Here is a 17,168-nt window from a genome sequence, read left to right on the forward strand (position 1 = left end):
TATTGAATTGTCATTATCAATCTGACATGTTTAAAATATGATCAACTTATTGATTGTTATACTCTGATGATTAGATGAATTCAACTTTAGAAAACAGATAATCCTAGGAATTGGGATATAGATACGAGCATTCATTGTAATAATATATTTATTTTCCAAAAATATAGATGAAACAAAATTATATTTTAAATGTTGAGTTATGACGGCCATTACATTTCAGCCATTGTGTAAATGAGAATAAAAAATATAATTTGTCAATTTAACAGTTAAAAATTCTAATTGTTTTAGGGAACTAGCTCATAATGATAGGAATAATTAAACAACATTGTACTAAAACAATTATATTGAAATGAAATAAAACATGTCGAACTAAAAATCGTGAGTTAATATGGAGCATCAAATGTAACATTGATTTGTTATGAACATGAAATTTCCAAGGCATTCATATTGCGTGAAAACTGTAAATTAATAAAAACTTTGCACATTGTACTCTCAGTTGGCGAGTTCTAAGAGTCACCGTCTTGTCTCATGGAAACTTACTGAATGCCATCATCAGGATAATTCCGCTGATTGTTGTCCAAGATTAGGGAGTCACGACAAATGTCTCAAGTATCCTTTTTTTCGCTTTCGTTAACCGTTTTCGATGTGGGAGGGTCTTTATCTTTTGCCAAGCGTTGTTTACTGAACTTTCCCATGCCCGGTTGGTATATTACGAGGCTAGGGCGATCCTGCAAAACGTTAACTTTTTACGAATAATATATAAAAATAAAAAGATCACATTGAAATAAATCAATTGACAGTTTAATATAGATTTGTCTTAAATCTAACGTAATCGGTGACACGAAATCCGACACAGTATAGATAATGCAAGCCGCACTATGAAAGAGAGTTGTAAAATTTCTTTCATAAAATATTTTTACAGAAAATAATTAAGCCTAATATTCAGAGAAATGTTTACCTTATTCCTGATTCTTCTCTCAGTGCGGCAATCAATACTTTCACTCTTTTCTTTTTCCTCAGAACCTTCTCTATCTATAGACCTGCTTCTATCCTCTAAAGATTTCTGCCTTTCTAGACTTCCTTCTTTGCTCAAATCTCCTGGCTCCAAGCTATTTCTTCTCATTCTTATTTCATTTGTATTATTGATATTCTTATTTATCTTTTCAGTTTTTGATAATTCTTCACCCTTTGATTTGCTTTCCAAGAGTTTACTCAAATCTTCTGTTTTAACATGAGGCAACTGTGTAAATGGTTTTATATCATCATGATTCAATGTCCTGGGCTTTTCAGACATCATTTTATTTATAGCTGATTGCTTCTCTGATTTAGCATCAGTGACTTTAAATCTTTCCTTCCTTGAATCGCTGTACTTTTTACTTTTTTGGTCTCGAGGGGAATCAATTTTTTCACCCTTTTCTTTTTTTATATCAAACTCATCAAGATCTTCTTCAGCTTTATAACTTCCTTGCTTATCATCATATTTCTTCTTTTTGTCACTGCCAAACGCCATTTTGCGATCTTTGTAAGAGTGTGAGTCATAAATGTCACTATCATCTTTTACATCATTTGATCTATCTTTTTCCCATTCTCTTGGCTTGATCTTCTTAACATCGTTCTCTATAATAACATCTTCTTCCTGTAAATTAAATTTTCGATTAAAATTAATATATATAACAATCAACAAATCAGTTTACTTCATAATGGCTAATATTTAAATATATAATTTTTACAATTACATACTTAACAACACATAACATATAAGAACTAAAGAAACACATGTTATAAAATTAATATTCTATTTACAATAACATATCATAATCTAAAATACTTTTAACAATTGTTATCATGAACTAAAACTGAACCTTTAAAAAAGGGTCACCACCAGATTTCTGACTAACTTCAATAGCATCTTGCTTATCACTAGCTTTTGTTGAAGTCAAAGTAAATGTATTATGTGTTTTCATAGTAAGAGCTGGAAACTGGGTATTCCAGTCAGAGCCTGTATTGATTATGTCCTCTGACCCTTGACATTTCACTAAATCATTTAATTCAGAATTGATATTATTATTGCAACTTTTGGTTTTATGATAAATTCTTTGCTCGCCATACCATGCACTCTGCTTGTTATATTTCCTGCCAATTTCATTTCTGTCATGATAGCTTTCATCATCTGACAGATCTCCATATTTCTATGACATAATTAAGTACTTGTATCTTTAAAATATATTTTTATTATAAAGAAATAAGCACAATATAAGACTTACTCTGATTGAAGAATCTTTTGACTTCCTTTCAATTCTCATTTTACGTTTGTCATTTTCACGCCTACGTCTTTCATCTCTACCTCTTTTGTCTTGTTTCCGAGCAGCTAAGTACTCAAGTAGTGGTGTTGTTTGAACTTTTTTATCATTGCCTGAAACATAACATAGTGGACCATAAGTAGAGTATGTCATGTGAATGTAAATCATAGTGAAATAACAACAAAAGTCATAATAAATCATTAACAGAAAATTTTCTCGCATTAGGTTCATATTCACATGAAACAAGAGTTTTAGATTTGTCACCAATTTAAAAAAACGAATGACAAATGAATGCAATATACTACATAAGATTACCAAAGAGTTGTAAAATTGAAATTAAAAAGTTTTCATTAGCAATGTTTCTAACTGGCCCATTCTAAACATTTTCAGTGTTGCCCACATATACTATAAGATCATTTTCAATTTTATTTTACTACATCAAAATAAATTATGTTAATATTCTATATTTATTAAAATGGGTTCTGGAATGCTTACTATTTGGCATGTAATGGAAAATAATAAAAATTTCAAAGAAAACACTAAACAGTAACCAAATATTGCTTGCAATTTCACTACTATTCACAATTATTGGAAGTGTTACAGGCTTCTATCTTACCATCATTTACAGGATATGAATATTCCAGTTTTGGTTGGGTATCAGCTTCTTGGTCTTTACTGAGGTATTCCAAAAATTCCTGATATATTGGATCACTTTCAAGTGTTCCACATTTTGGATCCTTTTTCTTCTTTTTCTTAGGAATTCTTTGAAATGGTGCATATTCCACAATGCCAACATACTCCACACCTAAAACAAAATTAATTTAGTAGCAGCTAGGTACATAGATGAATTGAGTAAATAATTTACTCAAAGCCTATTAGATATAAATTAATTCAAAAAGGTATAATTCTTCTTATCTGGATTTTATAAATTCAAGTTTCGTATCAAAATAAATAGGTTGACTGAATTTTTTTTAGACTTAGACATATAACTAAAACTTACCCTTTTCATCCAAAAAAACATACCCATCAAATTTATCCCTAAAGAGATAAATATCGTCCACATTTACGAAGTTAATGTAAGCCCTCGAGTAAATATTGTTACCAAGAGACGTGTCTGGCTTTGCAAAATAGAAATAGTCATGTTCAGGTATCGGAGACACCTGCTCAAGAAATGCCTCTTCTGTCATCGTTGCAGGTAATCGCCGTAATATAATCTAAAATAAAAATTCTTATGATATGAAATAATAAATATTAAACTTAAATGAGGCTACCTCCAGTTGTGTCAACTTACTTTTGTAAGGGGTCGCTGTAGTTTCGCTTTTTTGTCTTTACTCTTATTGACAAAAGTTTTACTGCCTGAATCCGAATGGGAATCCTTCGCATCTTGGTCTTCGGTCATTTTTATTTATTTCAATTCTATATAATACTCAGCATAATGAAAAATATTGAAAAATTCCTTTTTGCATGCTATGATGTGACGTTGATGCGTGTGCAATTTAAAATTTTATATTGACATTGATATTTCATAATTTAAGTATTTCATTCGTTATCTGACGTGCATAGTTTACTTACCTAGTCTGTGGCACAGGCTAAAGGCTTACAAAGTAATCTGTGGGGTGTGACCGTAGAGCATATAAATTACATTTTATCTACGTACTATACATATGTCGCAGTAAAAGAGTTTAAACAGAGAGTTAATTGAATCTCTAGACAGTTCATTAAATATACATTCAATTAAGTTTTGGTTTATTTTGTTCTTATTTATTCATTTACGTGTTTAAATATGAGTAAAGCTATTAACAGTGGAGTTCGAGAGATATTTCTCTGCATGATATCCAAATTCCAAGAAAAAGAAGCTGAATTCTACCAAAAACAAGGTTGTTTACATGTGATGTTCAATTTCTTAGGTTAGTATGATTTATTGTCTTGATACTTTATTTCTATTATATATTTTTTTCCGAATAGTTAACAGGTATTTGATAGAATATTTCGTTTCTTTCGCAGGAAACCTGGAGGATGTAGAAGGAGTCGATGCAATAGTGAGAACTATTGGTAAGCTCACTGATTTAGAGCAGAAAGATAGAATAAAATCCCACAACCAGTACATTAAAGAAATCACTTCCACTGGTAAAATTTTCAATACTTTTCAAGTAAATTTAAAAAAAAAATGTTTGTGGTAATAACCTTTTCATTGTTTTTCAGGTGTGCGTATAATATCAATACACAGAATAAAAAAAGAAGGGCCAACAAATCAAGGTGTCTGGAGTACACCTGAAAAAAAACGATCTCAAACCAACGGTGTCTTATTTGGACAATTTTGAAATGGATGCTATTCGCAACAATATTAATAAATTTTATATTGTTAGAAAACAAATTCCAACATTGAGAACACTTTCGCTGGAATTAAGAGAAAGTATAGGATTTACTGGATGTCGGGAAACTCTTCGCCGAATATTATTGGGTAATGGCTATGAATTTAAGAAAAACAAAAATGAACGTTCTTTGTTAATTGAGCGCAATGACATATCTGCCTGGAGACATTACTATTTAAGATCTATATCGTTGCAACGTGCAGAAAGAAAGCCAATAATTTCTTTAGATAAAAAATGGCTGATCACCATGATATTATATGCCAACTTCAATAAGTGGTTAGAAGAAAAGCTCCTACCCAATTTAAATGAGCAAAGGCCATTATATGAAGCCGATGAAATTTTAAAGCACAATGGTCATGAGGTATTGAGACTACCTCCATACCATTGTGATCTAAATGCCATTGAGCTGGTATGGAGTCTGGGAAAACGCAGAGTAGCTAATAAAAATATTGAATTGACTTCATAATAGTTAGAACAAGTGATTAAAGAGTCATTTGAAAATTTAACAGCAGAAGAGTGGAAGAAAATGACTGATCATGTTGTACATGTGGAAAATAAATATAAAGAAAGGGACAGGACGACAGAGGAACAATTAGAAAGTTTCATAAGCAATGTGAGAGACAGTGATAACAGCAATGACTCAGATGAATCTATGCATATTGATTTTTTGGATTCTGATTTTGATTATTCAGAAAAAAAGTTGTGTTTTATAATAAATATAGTTTTAGTTTTCCATGCAATGCTAGTTATTTTAAGCATCAATAGTAAGAGACTAAATACGTTTAGTATTTAATTTCATAGAAATACAGTTACTATCAATGTAAAAAATAATAAAATAAAATCAAGTATCAAGTAAGTTTTATCCACAAAATATATCAAACTTTTAGGGATACCATACTATTTTTTTTTAATTTGCCGCGCTTTTTCCTTATCTTCTTTCATTAGCCAGACTAGTGACTTAATTGAACATGATAGACATGTCCATAGACATTTAATTAACTGTCTAGAGATGCAATTAACTCTCTGATTTAACTACAATACTGCGACATAGATATAGAATTCTAGTGACCATTTCGCTGTGGAGATAATTATTACAAATCCCAGTAAAATTTATATAAAAAAAGAAATCCCAGAACTCATCTGTGGAACACGGTTTTGTCTGCTGTCTTGATGGTCTATGTTACCAGGCCATAAAATTATTTAAAAAAAAAATTAAAAAAAATATCTGCTGTCTTGACTCTTGTGAGGTTATACTAATGTTTACAAAATTTATTTAATTCTAATAAAAGGAAATAAAGTTTAAAATAAAAACTGAATACTAACTTAATAATGTCGTGGTTGCTTCCCTTAAGTAGAAAGTTAAATCAGTTGAAATTGCCAATTACGCGCAATCTAAGCACTACAAAAATAGTGCCTTCTCAAACTCTTGATGATACATCTACAGGAAAAGTTGGTGGATTTGCAAAAGCATTTGAAAAACAAAGCCATATTCTCGAGGAAACCAGCGGCGCTCCGCCTACGTTTGCATCACTTCTTCGGAATTCAAAACTAATTGATGTAAGCATAATTCATGATATGTAAGCCTTAAAATATTAAGAAATTTATACCGCTAGAAGAAGTTAGAAATAATGTATCATATATCATTTCATTTATTAAAAATATGCTAATCAGTGTGACTTATTTTTAGCTTGGTGACCCAGTAGGAAAAATTGTTGTGGGGAAAATATTTCATGTTGTAGAAGATGACCTGTATATTGATTTTGGTTGGAAGTTTCATTGTGTGTGTAATCGACCTTCTATAAGACCTGAAGAATATGTGAGAGGTGCAAGAGTAAGATTACAAATTAAAGACCTTGAGCTGTCATCCAGATTTCTTGGCTCTAGTACTGATCTGACTTTACTAGAAGCTGATTGTAAGTTACTTGGTATTGTATCAAGCCCTATTAAACCTGACGAAAGGAATAAATAGTGTATATTTATTAAATAAATTTGTAATTTTAGTTAGTGCATAGTAATAAATATTAACTAATATTTAAATTGCTTATTACTTAAAACCATGGATATTTGCTTTTTTAGGTCCCTTTCGTGTTTTTTATGTTAAAGGAGGCTTACACTGTAAGTGACACCGTCTCCCATGGACATAGACATACCGCCAGAAGGTGCCGCTGCCGGCCTTTTATGCATTGGTAATCTAGGTTCCTAAGTCAATTTCATTAGCAATCAATAGATTTAGATCACTCGTCCTTGAATACGGTCAAGTGGAAGGAACTAGTACTAGGGAGATCACACCTAGACGCAGTTCTCCATTTGGGGCCGAATTTGCGCTTTATAGAGTTGTACCACTGGCCCGGAGTGAAGTATTCTCTTGCCTTGCTGAGTACACCAACCTTTTAGGCTAACTTATACTTTCCTTCCAAATGACCTCGAAACTGAATCCTTTGGATCCTTTGATGCATTTTTCAAATTTGTGTCATTTTTATAAATGACACTAGGTTGACTGATGATCACATATTGTTATAATAAAGTGGCAACATTAGGGTCAGGCTCCACTTGGAATTGTTATACTACATTTGCTTTAGAAATAAAATGCATATATAATTTTGATCTACGTGTAAATGATAAAGCAACAACAACTTTTTCAACTTTAATTGACATTAAACTGGACAATATACCCACTAAATGATGATTCAGTTAACACACATAGAATTATTACTAGAAATATTATTGTCATATTTGAGATAAAAGTTACATTAAAACAAATTGTTAACTTTTTGATAAATTACTTATTTCATGGAATGTGTATGTTATTATTAGTATTGTATGTGTGGACTCTGTTTCCGCACTTAGACGCTCAATAGGTCCATTGTGCGTAAAGTCCTGGCTAACTAAGCCAGCCTAACTCCTTCCAGAAGCACAGAAGTCTCCTGGGCACCTCGCAGGCTTCACGGAGCGACCTCACATGTTATTATTGGACATAAACATAATTTATATGAAATATGTAGTAGTAAGTAATTATGTATTGAGATTAAAATTAATATCACAGCTTTAAATTAAGCGATTTCTTCTATAATCATAGACAATGGCATAATGTGTAGTACACAACATACAAAACTAGATCATAGAATAATTGGATGTTACAATTAATCATAAATTTAACATTCTGTATTTAAAATCAATCAAGCTTTTAATTTAACAAATTTACAGCTGCTTTTTTATTTAATTAAATAAGTTTGTAATCATTTATCATTGACCACATACATCTATTTATTTTACAACTGTTTTATATAAATTTAACAATCCTAGTTTACCAGGTTTTAAGCAATTTTTAAAATGTGTTTCACTGGTAAAATGCAAGCAAAATTGCAATTTCTATATGCATAAATATACGCACTATAAATATAAATTGGTAACAACACCAACATATTTTTTTTCTGATTCAACAATTCCACGTTATTTTAATTTAGTTTATCGCCATTTCTTTTTACTATCTCTTGGATGCTTGGATCGTTAACGGGATCATCAGCTTGAGGTTGGACATCTAAAATATCATCAACTGAAGATGAGGGTTTGGGCTCCATTCCAAGCGGGTGAGTTATTTCCCATTCTTTCAAGTACTCCACTACAGATGTGTGACCAAATGTCTCCGCCTCATTAAGGGGTCGACTGCCCCAACGGTCCTGGGGGTCGTGGGGTACATTACATTGAGCCAGGAGGAATTCTACACATGCCTGATGCCCTTCAGCAGCAGCAAGGTGTAATGCTGTACGTCCGTCGTAATCAGATAGCGTCATATCCATGCCGGAAAGATGTTGTCTAAATTACAGAAATGTGTTAGTTCAGAGAAAATAAACATGATACTTCGAGCTTCTAAGCAGTGGCAAAATAACATAATAGTAATTACTGCGAGTAAACATAATGAAAAATAAAGTGTAAGTATCCACCCAAGCAACGTAACTGAAAATAATTTGATGATGTTGGTACGTAGTAATACAACCGTGATGTGTTTATTAGCAAGAAAATATTGATTTGCTTGTGATGATTGACGTATATAATTTATAATAGCATAATATAATCGTATATGTAGTTTTTAAGCATGATAATCATTACTTGGGTTACTGTAAATTGTCTTTATCTGGAGATGGGGTCACCTGCTCAGGTTCTTTAGATTGGTTTGATGTTCTGACAAAAATTTAATAATTATACAACTTTTTTTTCGAACAAGATGCAATATGTAAATAAAGATTATACAAACCTCCTTAGTGCACTTAAATCTCCACTTGCAGCAGAGAATAATAAATTAACAATACTAAGTCCGGTGGATTCGAATTTGTAACGGCGAGGGTCTTTCTTGTGACTGGCGTAACGAATGTTGTCGTATTTATGGAAATTGAACCGCTTTATAAGCTCCTGAAAAGGTTATTGAAAAATTAAAGAATAACATATTTTTAAAGTGAAGTTTAACATATTTTTAAACATTTTACTATGCAAAGATATTTGTTAAGTTGCGCCTACTTTGACGGCCGTGTGGGGCGGAGCCAACCGGATCTTACAATTTTATAGTTTTTAATGGGGAAACCCTAGTTACGGAAGGTCCATTTCTTAATCTATATTGTATATAAAATATATAACTCACCTCACAAAACTGCAAGCCCCTGCAACTGTTTCCTAAAGGATCGAGCGGTGGCGACCATGTGCATATACCCATAACATTTGGTACCACTATAAGCATAGCACCAGACACTCCTGACTTCGCTGGTAATCCTACTTTAAAGGCAAATTGTCCTGAATAGTCGTACATTCCACAGCTGTGCATAAGAGAAAGAACATTTCGCACTGAATCAGGTCTTAGGACTTTCTCATCCGTAATGGGGCAGATTCCTCCATTAGCTAATGTTGCAGCCATAATAGACATTATGTCGCAATTAGCCTCCATTGAGCAACACTGCAATGTAACATCGAGTCAGAAAATTAAAAAATAATGTTGTAAATAATTATTTTAATCCATTCAAAAAGATAAATGGACTAAACTTGATTCCTCACTGTTAAGATTTTATCACAACAATAACATGAATTAATAAATATCACTATTATATTCAATTGTTTTAAACAGTACCTGAAAATAGAAATCCATACATTCTCGTAAATTAGTCTTATCGGGATAACATTTGTGCTCTCGCATGTAAAAACCTAGCGCGTAATTCCTATCGGCTGCTTCACGCTCCGACAGAAATACCGCGTTATTGAAACCCAATACTTCATTGCCAGCTAGACGGCTGAAGAAAGACATAACGTAGTCAAATTTTTCCGCCAGGGTCATTTCGGGCTTATCCAAAGACTTCAGTAATGAGCAGACTAATATTGCCCCCGCGTTAATCATGGGATTGTGCGGCTTCACTGAAATGTTGTACTTCATGTAAATCACGAAAGTTATATTATTGAAAAATAAGGCATTTTTTACATTATTGTATTGAATAGTACTAAAAGTAACTATAGGTTTACCGTAGTATAGTACCAATAACTCAACGTTACACACAGGTATTTCATAAATATGTATTTTTTTGTTAAATGACTTACTGTTATGATCTAAAACCAGTTCATTGAAGTTTCTACCACTGGGCTCGGTGCCAACATATTGATGAACGACGTCAGGGCCAAGGGTCTCAAGTGCCATTGCATATGTTAACGGCTTGCTACAAGATTGTAAAGTGAATGGCACAGTTACATCACCTGAAAATATTACTTGTTAATGTTGACTGTTTTAGATACGAGTATGTTTCACCAATTGTGCTTCTCTACACATATTCCAAAAAAATAACATACAACTTTATAATAATTTGTTACTTTTTAATTTTGTATACAGACTACAACGTAACCGGTTTAGCTCGGTCAGGATTAGGCGTATCGATGATTATCCTAAAGAACTGCATTTTCTTTCCAATCACACTGTAATCTCTTCTTAAAAATACTGTTTTTGCTCACCTATCGAAAACCTTTGTCCATCAATTGTGCAAACACTTACTCCCCAATTGTCTGAATTAGCTCTAGCCAGTTGCGGAATGTAGCTTGCTACTTTTCCATCCGTAATACTTTTTGCTGTCCAGTACATTTCTTCAATATCTTTGATAAAATCTTGAAAATCGGGAATAACGAACTGACTTCTAAATGCACGTGTTATCAACACTATGTTTGGTGCAATAACTTCTTTGAATATCTTTTTATCCAACTTGAGTGTCTCTGGCGATCCTCCTTCGAAGTTAGACTCTTTATGTACTTTGTACAGATTGTGCATAACTTCTTTAACTCTTGGGTCATTCTTTTTTATTCCGGTAGTTCGGAGAGCCTGCGATTTCAAAAAGTTATGATGGTAGAATATTATTTTCTGTGTTATTGGCCATTGATTTTAATACCAAGAGCAGTGATAAAAAACATAGTGAATTTAACTTACAGCCAAGAACTTTCCAACTGGTAGTAGTCCTGTATCCTCATTCTTGAACATGTCAAACAGCACATCATCAGCATTTTTGTGTGATCCTTCTTTTACCCTGTAAATTATTTAATCAAAATTACACAAAATTGTTAATGGACATTCACATTCTAGGCACACGTGAAGCGTTAAAAAGAATTATTATTATCTAATCTACAGTAAATTCCATGATCACGAATACATTATGTTGTTGAAGTGATTTTGAGTGACGTAGGCGGGTGTGTCCGCAACGTAGTTGTAACTTGTAACAGTCAACATCACCTGACAATGTTGGCTCGTGACCAAAATATAAATTTGAAATTATACATTCTTTAGGCAATACAAAACTAAATTTCACTAGTTAACTAAATATTTAAAAACGCGTTTCTTTTAAGCTGGCTGTACACGGACATAATTCGTAACAAGATTTGATTATACAGTCTAATATAAACAAAGAAATATTGTGTTTTTTTCTTTTGTTTATACATTGGCATATAACCAAAGGTCGGGGTTTTTATGATAATTTTTTTACCGTCCAATCTAGAATTTCAAATCGGTCATCCGGAGTCCTAAGGTGTGCACGGAATATAATTTTAGAAATATTTATGCCAGAAACTATATTAATAATCCTAGAAGTTATTCACTACGTTCAGGTTTAAGCATTATATGCAGGCATTTAAAGCAAAATAAATAATTAAGTGTATTAACAATATCAGCATTCGAGACCTTGCATGTATTACGAATATAACTTCTTAACTTTTACCAGACCAATTTTTAAAAATTTCATGTTGCTAACTTGTAGACATAAAAAATTATAGCCTTTATAACACTGCACAGGAACATTGTCGCTACATATTTATTGCGATGCAAATATTTAAGATTCCAATTATAATCGAAGCATCTATGACTGAGCATACGTCAACAAATTTGTTATTAATATAATATTAATAGAAAATATAGTATGGAGACAGCAGTGCTAGCCTAGTGGTAACGCGTGCAATCTGAACCTGAAGTAGTGCGTTTGAAATATGGCTGTGCGTTATAGCTGATAGATAGTCATAGCTGATTGAAAATCGATAAAAGAGACGTAGACATATTTTTCGTATTTTATAAAACAGGGGGGCAGGAGGCTCACCAGATGTTAAGTGATACTGCCGCTCATGGACTCTCTCTATGCCAGAGGGCTCCCCAGTGCGTGGCCGGCCTTTTAAGAATCGGTACGCTCTTTTCTTGAAAGACCCTAAGTTAAATTGGTAATGGGAAATACTTCAGTGAGCAGCTGGTTCCACAAAGCGGCGGTGCGTGGCAAAATCTGCCTTGAAAAACGCTTAGTTGTGGAACGACGGACGTCGAGGTGATGTGGGTGGAATTGCGTATTCTGCCTCGACGTCCAATGATGAAACTCAGCTGCAGGTATCTGTATGTCTGTTTGGTAGTTTGTATGTGCTTTTTCAATGTATTTCATAGTAATGATATTAACTGTCGAATTTATTGTTATATAAATTAAAATACAACAAAAATGTGTGAATGTACGAAATATAACAGAAATGTCTCTATATCTGAGGGTACTGTGCATATGCATGCAAAACCATAACATAATTTATAAATTAGTTTTGTTCAAGTCATGCAACACTCATACTTACGCAGGGTCTATGTTGTGAACGAATGAGTAGAATCTGCAGCATGAAAATTGAGAATAGCATAGCATTAAATTTAAACGACATAAGATAATTTGTATATTAATGAAAAGCGTAATCAATATTAATAAAATATTCATCATTATATATATATATATATATCATTAAAACCTGATATAAAAAAATTATTGTCCGCTTATTTTAATTTACGAATATACAATAATTTCTACAGTACCGAGACGGCTGCTTATCTCACTAGATAACAATGTATCTTCTTATAATAATAATTTTCAGTCTGGAATATGTATTAATTTATGATTACAGCGTATAATACCTAAGATATTCATTTTACTCGTATATGCTGCTTTTTGGGATTTTTTACTACCTTATTAAAATAAATGCACAATAATGCAAATGAATTACATTATAATGGTGAAATTTGTTACGATGCTAATAGTCGAATAGATTGTCTTCCAATGAGAGATACCTACATAATATATGATACAAATATTAACTGATCATGTATTCAAGCGAGAAATATACTGCATTTTAAGCTGTTACTAAAAAGACGAAGCGAGTTATCTTATCTTATCTTAATTTTCTCTTACGTTTAACATCCTATTATATTACCTAATTATGTTATGTTAAACGTTTTAGTGTAATTTTAAATGTCAGGGGTGAGACAGGCTTGCTGCCGGCGCCTGTTATATCAATACGGTCATATTACGAGATCAATAGGAGTTGATGTGGGTCATTAAAATTAATTTATTTTCAATAGAATTCATTATATGATGATTATTTTTTATCATTTTATATTGAAATGTAATTGAAGTGTCTGAGTGTTGTGTATCAACTGACCTTGCATCGATGGATTGAGCAGCGTAGAAACTTTGTGCAGAATTTCTCCATTTCTGAAATAAAGGCTTTAAAATCACCATAATGGTCAAGGTTTAGATTCTTAGGGCACATAAATGATGGAAAAGGAACACTTACAGGTCTTTCTATTACATAAACGGGTCTGATTTGACTGTAATTACGGTTACAGATACATGACGATTGTTGTGTCTGTAATGATTTTGCGGCTACGGCAATTTTCCGAAGTTGACGCGTATTCATTGCGGAAGGCAGTTCCGAAAAATGAGGGATACTGACGGTGCGTAAGCTCCTAGCCGACGCGCATGCGCGAACTGAGCAGGTCCAACTTGCGATTCCAATAGAATAGTGATTTTCACGTTTATCAATTTATTTACTCGTATGACGCGCCTTTACGTGTTAATCAAATATTTTAATAAGTAATTCTGTAGTAGGTGTGTTTAAGTCACGTTTAGATAAATTGCTCTAATATAAGTTTATTTCAAGACCACTAATGTTTCATCTCTTAAACATTAACTTACCTATGGCTAAATATTACCAGTGATAAATATTTGCTCCTCATTCAACCTACAACAACCCACCTACTTCTAAACGTATATCAGAAGCGAGGGTTTGGGAGCGAGAATGTAAAACGAAACGTCGGTGTTCACTCCCTTTCGTTTAATTGAGTCATAAATTGTTATTGTTATGCACGGCACGCATAATTGTTTTACCATATCAAAAACGATAAAAATCTAAAGTTTGATGACAAAATAAATGACAATCCCATTATTATGTAATAAAAACAATCAAATCCAGTAAGGAAATTCTTTATCTAAATACACAGTAGACATAATATTACTAAAGTTTTTATAAAGGCCACAAGCAATCGTTATAGATTAAAAAAACAGATGAATGGCCATTTGTTGCTTAGAAAGTTAAGAACTCTTTTTTCCAATCCATTCTTACGTAGACCACCTCCATTTTCCTCCAGTACGCCATGTACTGGCCTCTCTGCATCCACTGGGAGCCAACCTCTTTATTGATGTCGTCAGTCCACCTAGTCGGTGCGCGGCCGCGGGGTATTTTGTTCTGCCGAGGTCCCCATTCAAGCCTGCCTGGGTCCATCGGTCCTTGCCCATGCACGTTATGGGATCTGTCTACCGCATTAGATATTGCGACAGCCCTTATTACGTCACTCAAGTCAGGTTTTTCACGAAATGCCTCATTTCTTACGCAAGGCTTAGGCTTTCCGTCGTGCGATGTGTGAGCGTTATGGTTCGGATTCACAACTAACAAGACAGTGTCTGAATATACACTATCTCTCCATTCGCACCAAATACTGCCCATGCCTGCGAAATACGTCTATCGACTTCAGCTTGACTTCAAATGTCAATGAAATTTTGTGCCCAAGATAGTGATCTACTATATCTACCTGTGGTTATTGTTATCTGGTTCCTTAGATGTTTGTCATATCTGTAGTCTTGGAATACTTCATCTTTGAGGCCACCTTCGCTGACTTCAGGCTTAGGTCGCTGACCTTGATCAAAATGGGGAGTAATATTCCAATTCTCACATAAAGACTAGCTCGATTAAAAACCACCGTATAGATAAAACAATTCTATTTCTCTAGACTACTGAAGATAACATCAGTGCTGTGCGACGCATGATAGAGGAAGATAAGAGAGTGACCTATAAGCAGATACGGGCAATAGGCATTGGTATTAGTCAAGTTCAAAAAATATTACACGAACATTTAGGTGTCAGGAAGCTTTGTACTAGATAGATTCCCCGTACTTTAATCAACGTCCAGAAACACTTTCGGTGTCATCAAATGCTTTATTTAACATCGTCACAGGTGATGAAAGCTGGTAGGAAGCTGATATTGCTACGAGCCCGAAACCAAAAGACAATCAGCTCAGTGGGTGTTTAAGGTAAAGAAAGGACGAAGTCAAGGAAAAAACATGATTGCCTCATTCTTTGGTCGAAAAGGTCATTTCGCGACAGTTGTGCTAGAATATGTAAGGACAGTTACTGCAGACTGGTATGGTATGTCAATCCCTGTTTGCCTATTGTCTTGGAAAATACAGCAGCGGCCTCAAAGCTGGATCCTCCTTCACCATAACAATGCTTCAGCGCACCGCAAAACGGACTGTTGAATATTTGACTATAGCAGATAATGAGACATCCGCCATAAAGTACTGACCTGACGCTCTGCGACTCTCAGATATTCCCAAGAACTAAATATAAAATTCAAGATATTCGCTTTACGAGCCCTGAAGGTGCGGTGAAAGCGTACGAAAATGCCATAGAAGAGGCCCATAAGGAAGAATGCTTTTCTCAATGGTTCCATTGAATGCGATGTATAGAGAGGAAATGAGATTACTTCGAAAAACAATAAAAGTATTGGCAACTAGAACATTATGCCGTTCTTCATTTTCTAAACATTTTCAGTGTGACCTAGGTATAATCTCTTTTTTGAAATTCTTTTGATTATTTTAGTACCAGTTATATTATTACCTATTATTATTTAATAATTTTCACAATACTACACGTTTTATATATAGCACTATGTATAAAATTATATTCACATATTTATTTAAAAGTTTATTGTAAATTAAGAATGCATATAAGTATATATATTTGGTACTAACGTTAAATATAATTTCTAGTGCCTGTCATGAACTATTAGGAAATATGGTTGAAATAAAATTTGCATAACAAATTTTATTGTTATAAGAAATATATTTTAGGAAAACTAGGAATTATACAGCAATTCAAAATATTTCAATTTACAGACATATTTTCGTACTTTATAATTTTATCGTAGATATTCTTTTTATGAAAAAAAAATATATATCAGTATAGTTACACTAAATAACAAAATAATATTTCAGTTCCAGAAGTATGAAACGGTTAAAAAGTGTGATAAAGGACCCCAAAAATCTCTATCTATAATTAATTTGCAGATTGCTGGCTTAAGATCAAAAATTATAAGCAGTTATCGTACCTCAAAGTTACTGTCCGAAGCCATAACGAACTCTTCAAAACTACACTTTGGAACGTAACGCATGCGTAAAAATTTAATTCACAAAACACCTGTGATAGAACAGGCAGAGTACCACAATCTCCATCAACTGAAGCTTTCAGCCAGTCACATATAAATATAGTGGTGTATGAGCGCCAAGACATATAAATATGTTGTGCAAATCTATAAATAGTTCGAATATTAGTCGACGAATGAATCTTCATGGACAATATTTCAGACCGTTCAATGTGCGCCTACTAAGCGCATGTAAAAATAAACTATTGTGTTCTTTAATTCACGTGACATCGTAGCACTGTTATATTAATGGGAAACACAGCATTAGCCCGATATGGCGAGTAGGGATATTAATTCATTTTGGAAAAGTCTTTATATGCTGGGCAAAAATAAATGGAAACAATAGGTCTACAATAGGTTGTGAACTGTAAAAGTAAATGCAATAAGAGTTTAAGATGTAAGCACGGAAAGCTGACCACATACTTCACCCTTTATGATTAT

At 33.2% G+C, this 17,168-nt stretch overlaps 2 protein-coding genes and 1 long non-coding RNA gene across 6 annotated transcripts; 1 reads left to right on the forward strand and 2 right to left on the reverse strand.

Annotated features, from left to right (window-relative positions):
• Positions 1-259: 259 nt before the first annotated feature.
• On the reverse strand, positions 260-3,795 carry LOC123715944 (regulator of nonsense transcripts 3B). Its single transcript, XM_045671331.1, has 6 exons — positions 3,592-3,795; positions 3,301-3,514; positions 2,917-3,105; positions 2,265-2,413; positions 959-1,636; positions 260-728 (listed from the first exon to the last, which is right to left on the reverse strand). Exons 1-6 carry the CDS (start codon positions 3,697-3,699, stop codon positions 606-608), a joined length of 1,461 nt encoding a protein of 486 aa, XP_045527287.1. The 5' UTR covers positions 3,700-3,795; the 3' UTR covers positions 260-605.
• A 360-nt stretch (positions 3,796-4,155) lies between these two features.
• On the forward strand, positions 4,156-5,276 carry LOC123715947. The gene is made up of 3 exons (XR_006754496.1): positions 4,156-4,207; positions 4,305-4,427; positions 4,503-5,276. It is a non-coding gene; the product is annotated as an uncharacterized LOC123715947 (long non-coding RNA).
• A 2,322-nt stretch (positions 5,277-7,598) lies between these two features.
• LOC123716769 (glutaminase kidney isoform, mitochondrial) lies at positions 7,599-17,107 on the reverse strand. 4 transcript variants are annotated; one of them, XM_045672669.1, is made up of 10 exons: positions 16,635-17,107; positions 13,631-13,683; positions 12,779-12,811; positions 11,118-11,214; positions 10,652-11,012; positions 10,247-10,399; positions 9,786-10,066; positions 9,306-9,614; positions 8,925-9,079; positions 7,599-8,485 (listed from the first exon to the last, which is right to left on the reverse strand). In XM_045672669.1, exons 1-10 carry the CDS (start codon positions 16,695-16,697, stop codon positions 8,128-8,130), a joined length of 1,863 nt encoding a protein of 620 aa, XP_045528625.1. In that variant the 5' UTR covers positions 16,698-17,107; the 3' UTR covers positions 7,599-8,127. The 4 variants fall into 4 exon arrangements, with proteins under 4 accessions (XP_045528625.1, XP_045528623.1, XP_045528626.1 ...); XM_045672667.1 differs by lacking the exon at positions 16,635-17,107 and adding an exon at positions 13,766-14,280; XM_045672670.1 differs by lacking the exon at positions 12,779-12,811.
• Between the last annotated feature and the right edge of the window lie 61 nt (positions 17,108-17,168).

The sequence above is a fragment of the Pieris brassicae genome, chromosome 11 (assembly GCF_905147105.1).
Source record: "Pieris brassicae chromosome 11, ilPieBrab1.1, whole genome shotgun sequence".
NCBI classification, from domain to species: Eukaryota; Metazoa; Arthropoda; class Insecta; order Lepidoptera; family Pieridae; genus Pieris; species Pieris brassicae.

Bases quoted from the DNA above. Each gene is read 5' to 3' on its own strand.
- LOC123716769 (XM_045672667.1), bottom strand. From the start codon at position 13,888: ATGAATACGCGTCAACTTCGGAAAATTGCCGTAGCCGCAAAATCATTA. The intron at 11,013-11,117 runs GTAAGTTAAATT...TTGAAATCGCAG, and splicing joins CAGTTGGAAAGTTCTTGGCT to GCTCTCCGAACTACCGGAAT. The intron at 9,080-9,305 runs GTGAGTTATATA...TAACCTTTTCAG, and splicing joins GGGGCTTGCAGTTTTGTGAG to GAGCTTATAAAGCGGTTCAA.
- LOC123715944 (XM_045671331.1), bottom strand. From the start codon at position 3,699: ATGACCGAAGACCAAGATGCGAAGGATTCCCATTCGGATTCAGGCAGT. The intron at 3,515-3,591 runs GTAAGTTGACAC...TTTTTATTTTAG, and splicing joins TACAGCGACCCCTTACAAAA to ATTATATTACGGCGATTACC. The intron at 3,106-3,300 runs GTAAGTTTTAGT...ATTTTGTTTTAG, and splicing joins TGTTTTTTTGGATGAAAAGG to GTGTGGAGTATGTTGGCATT.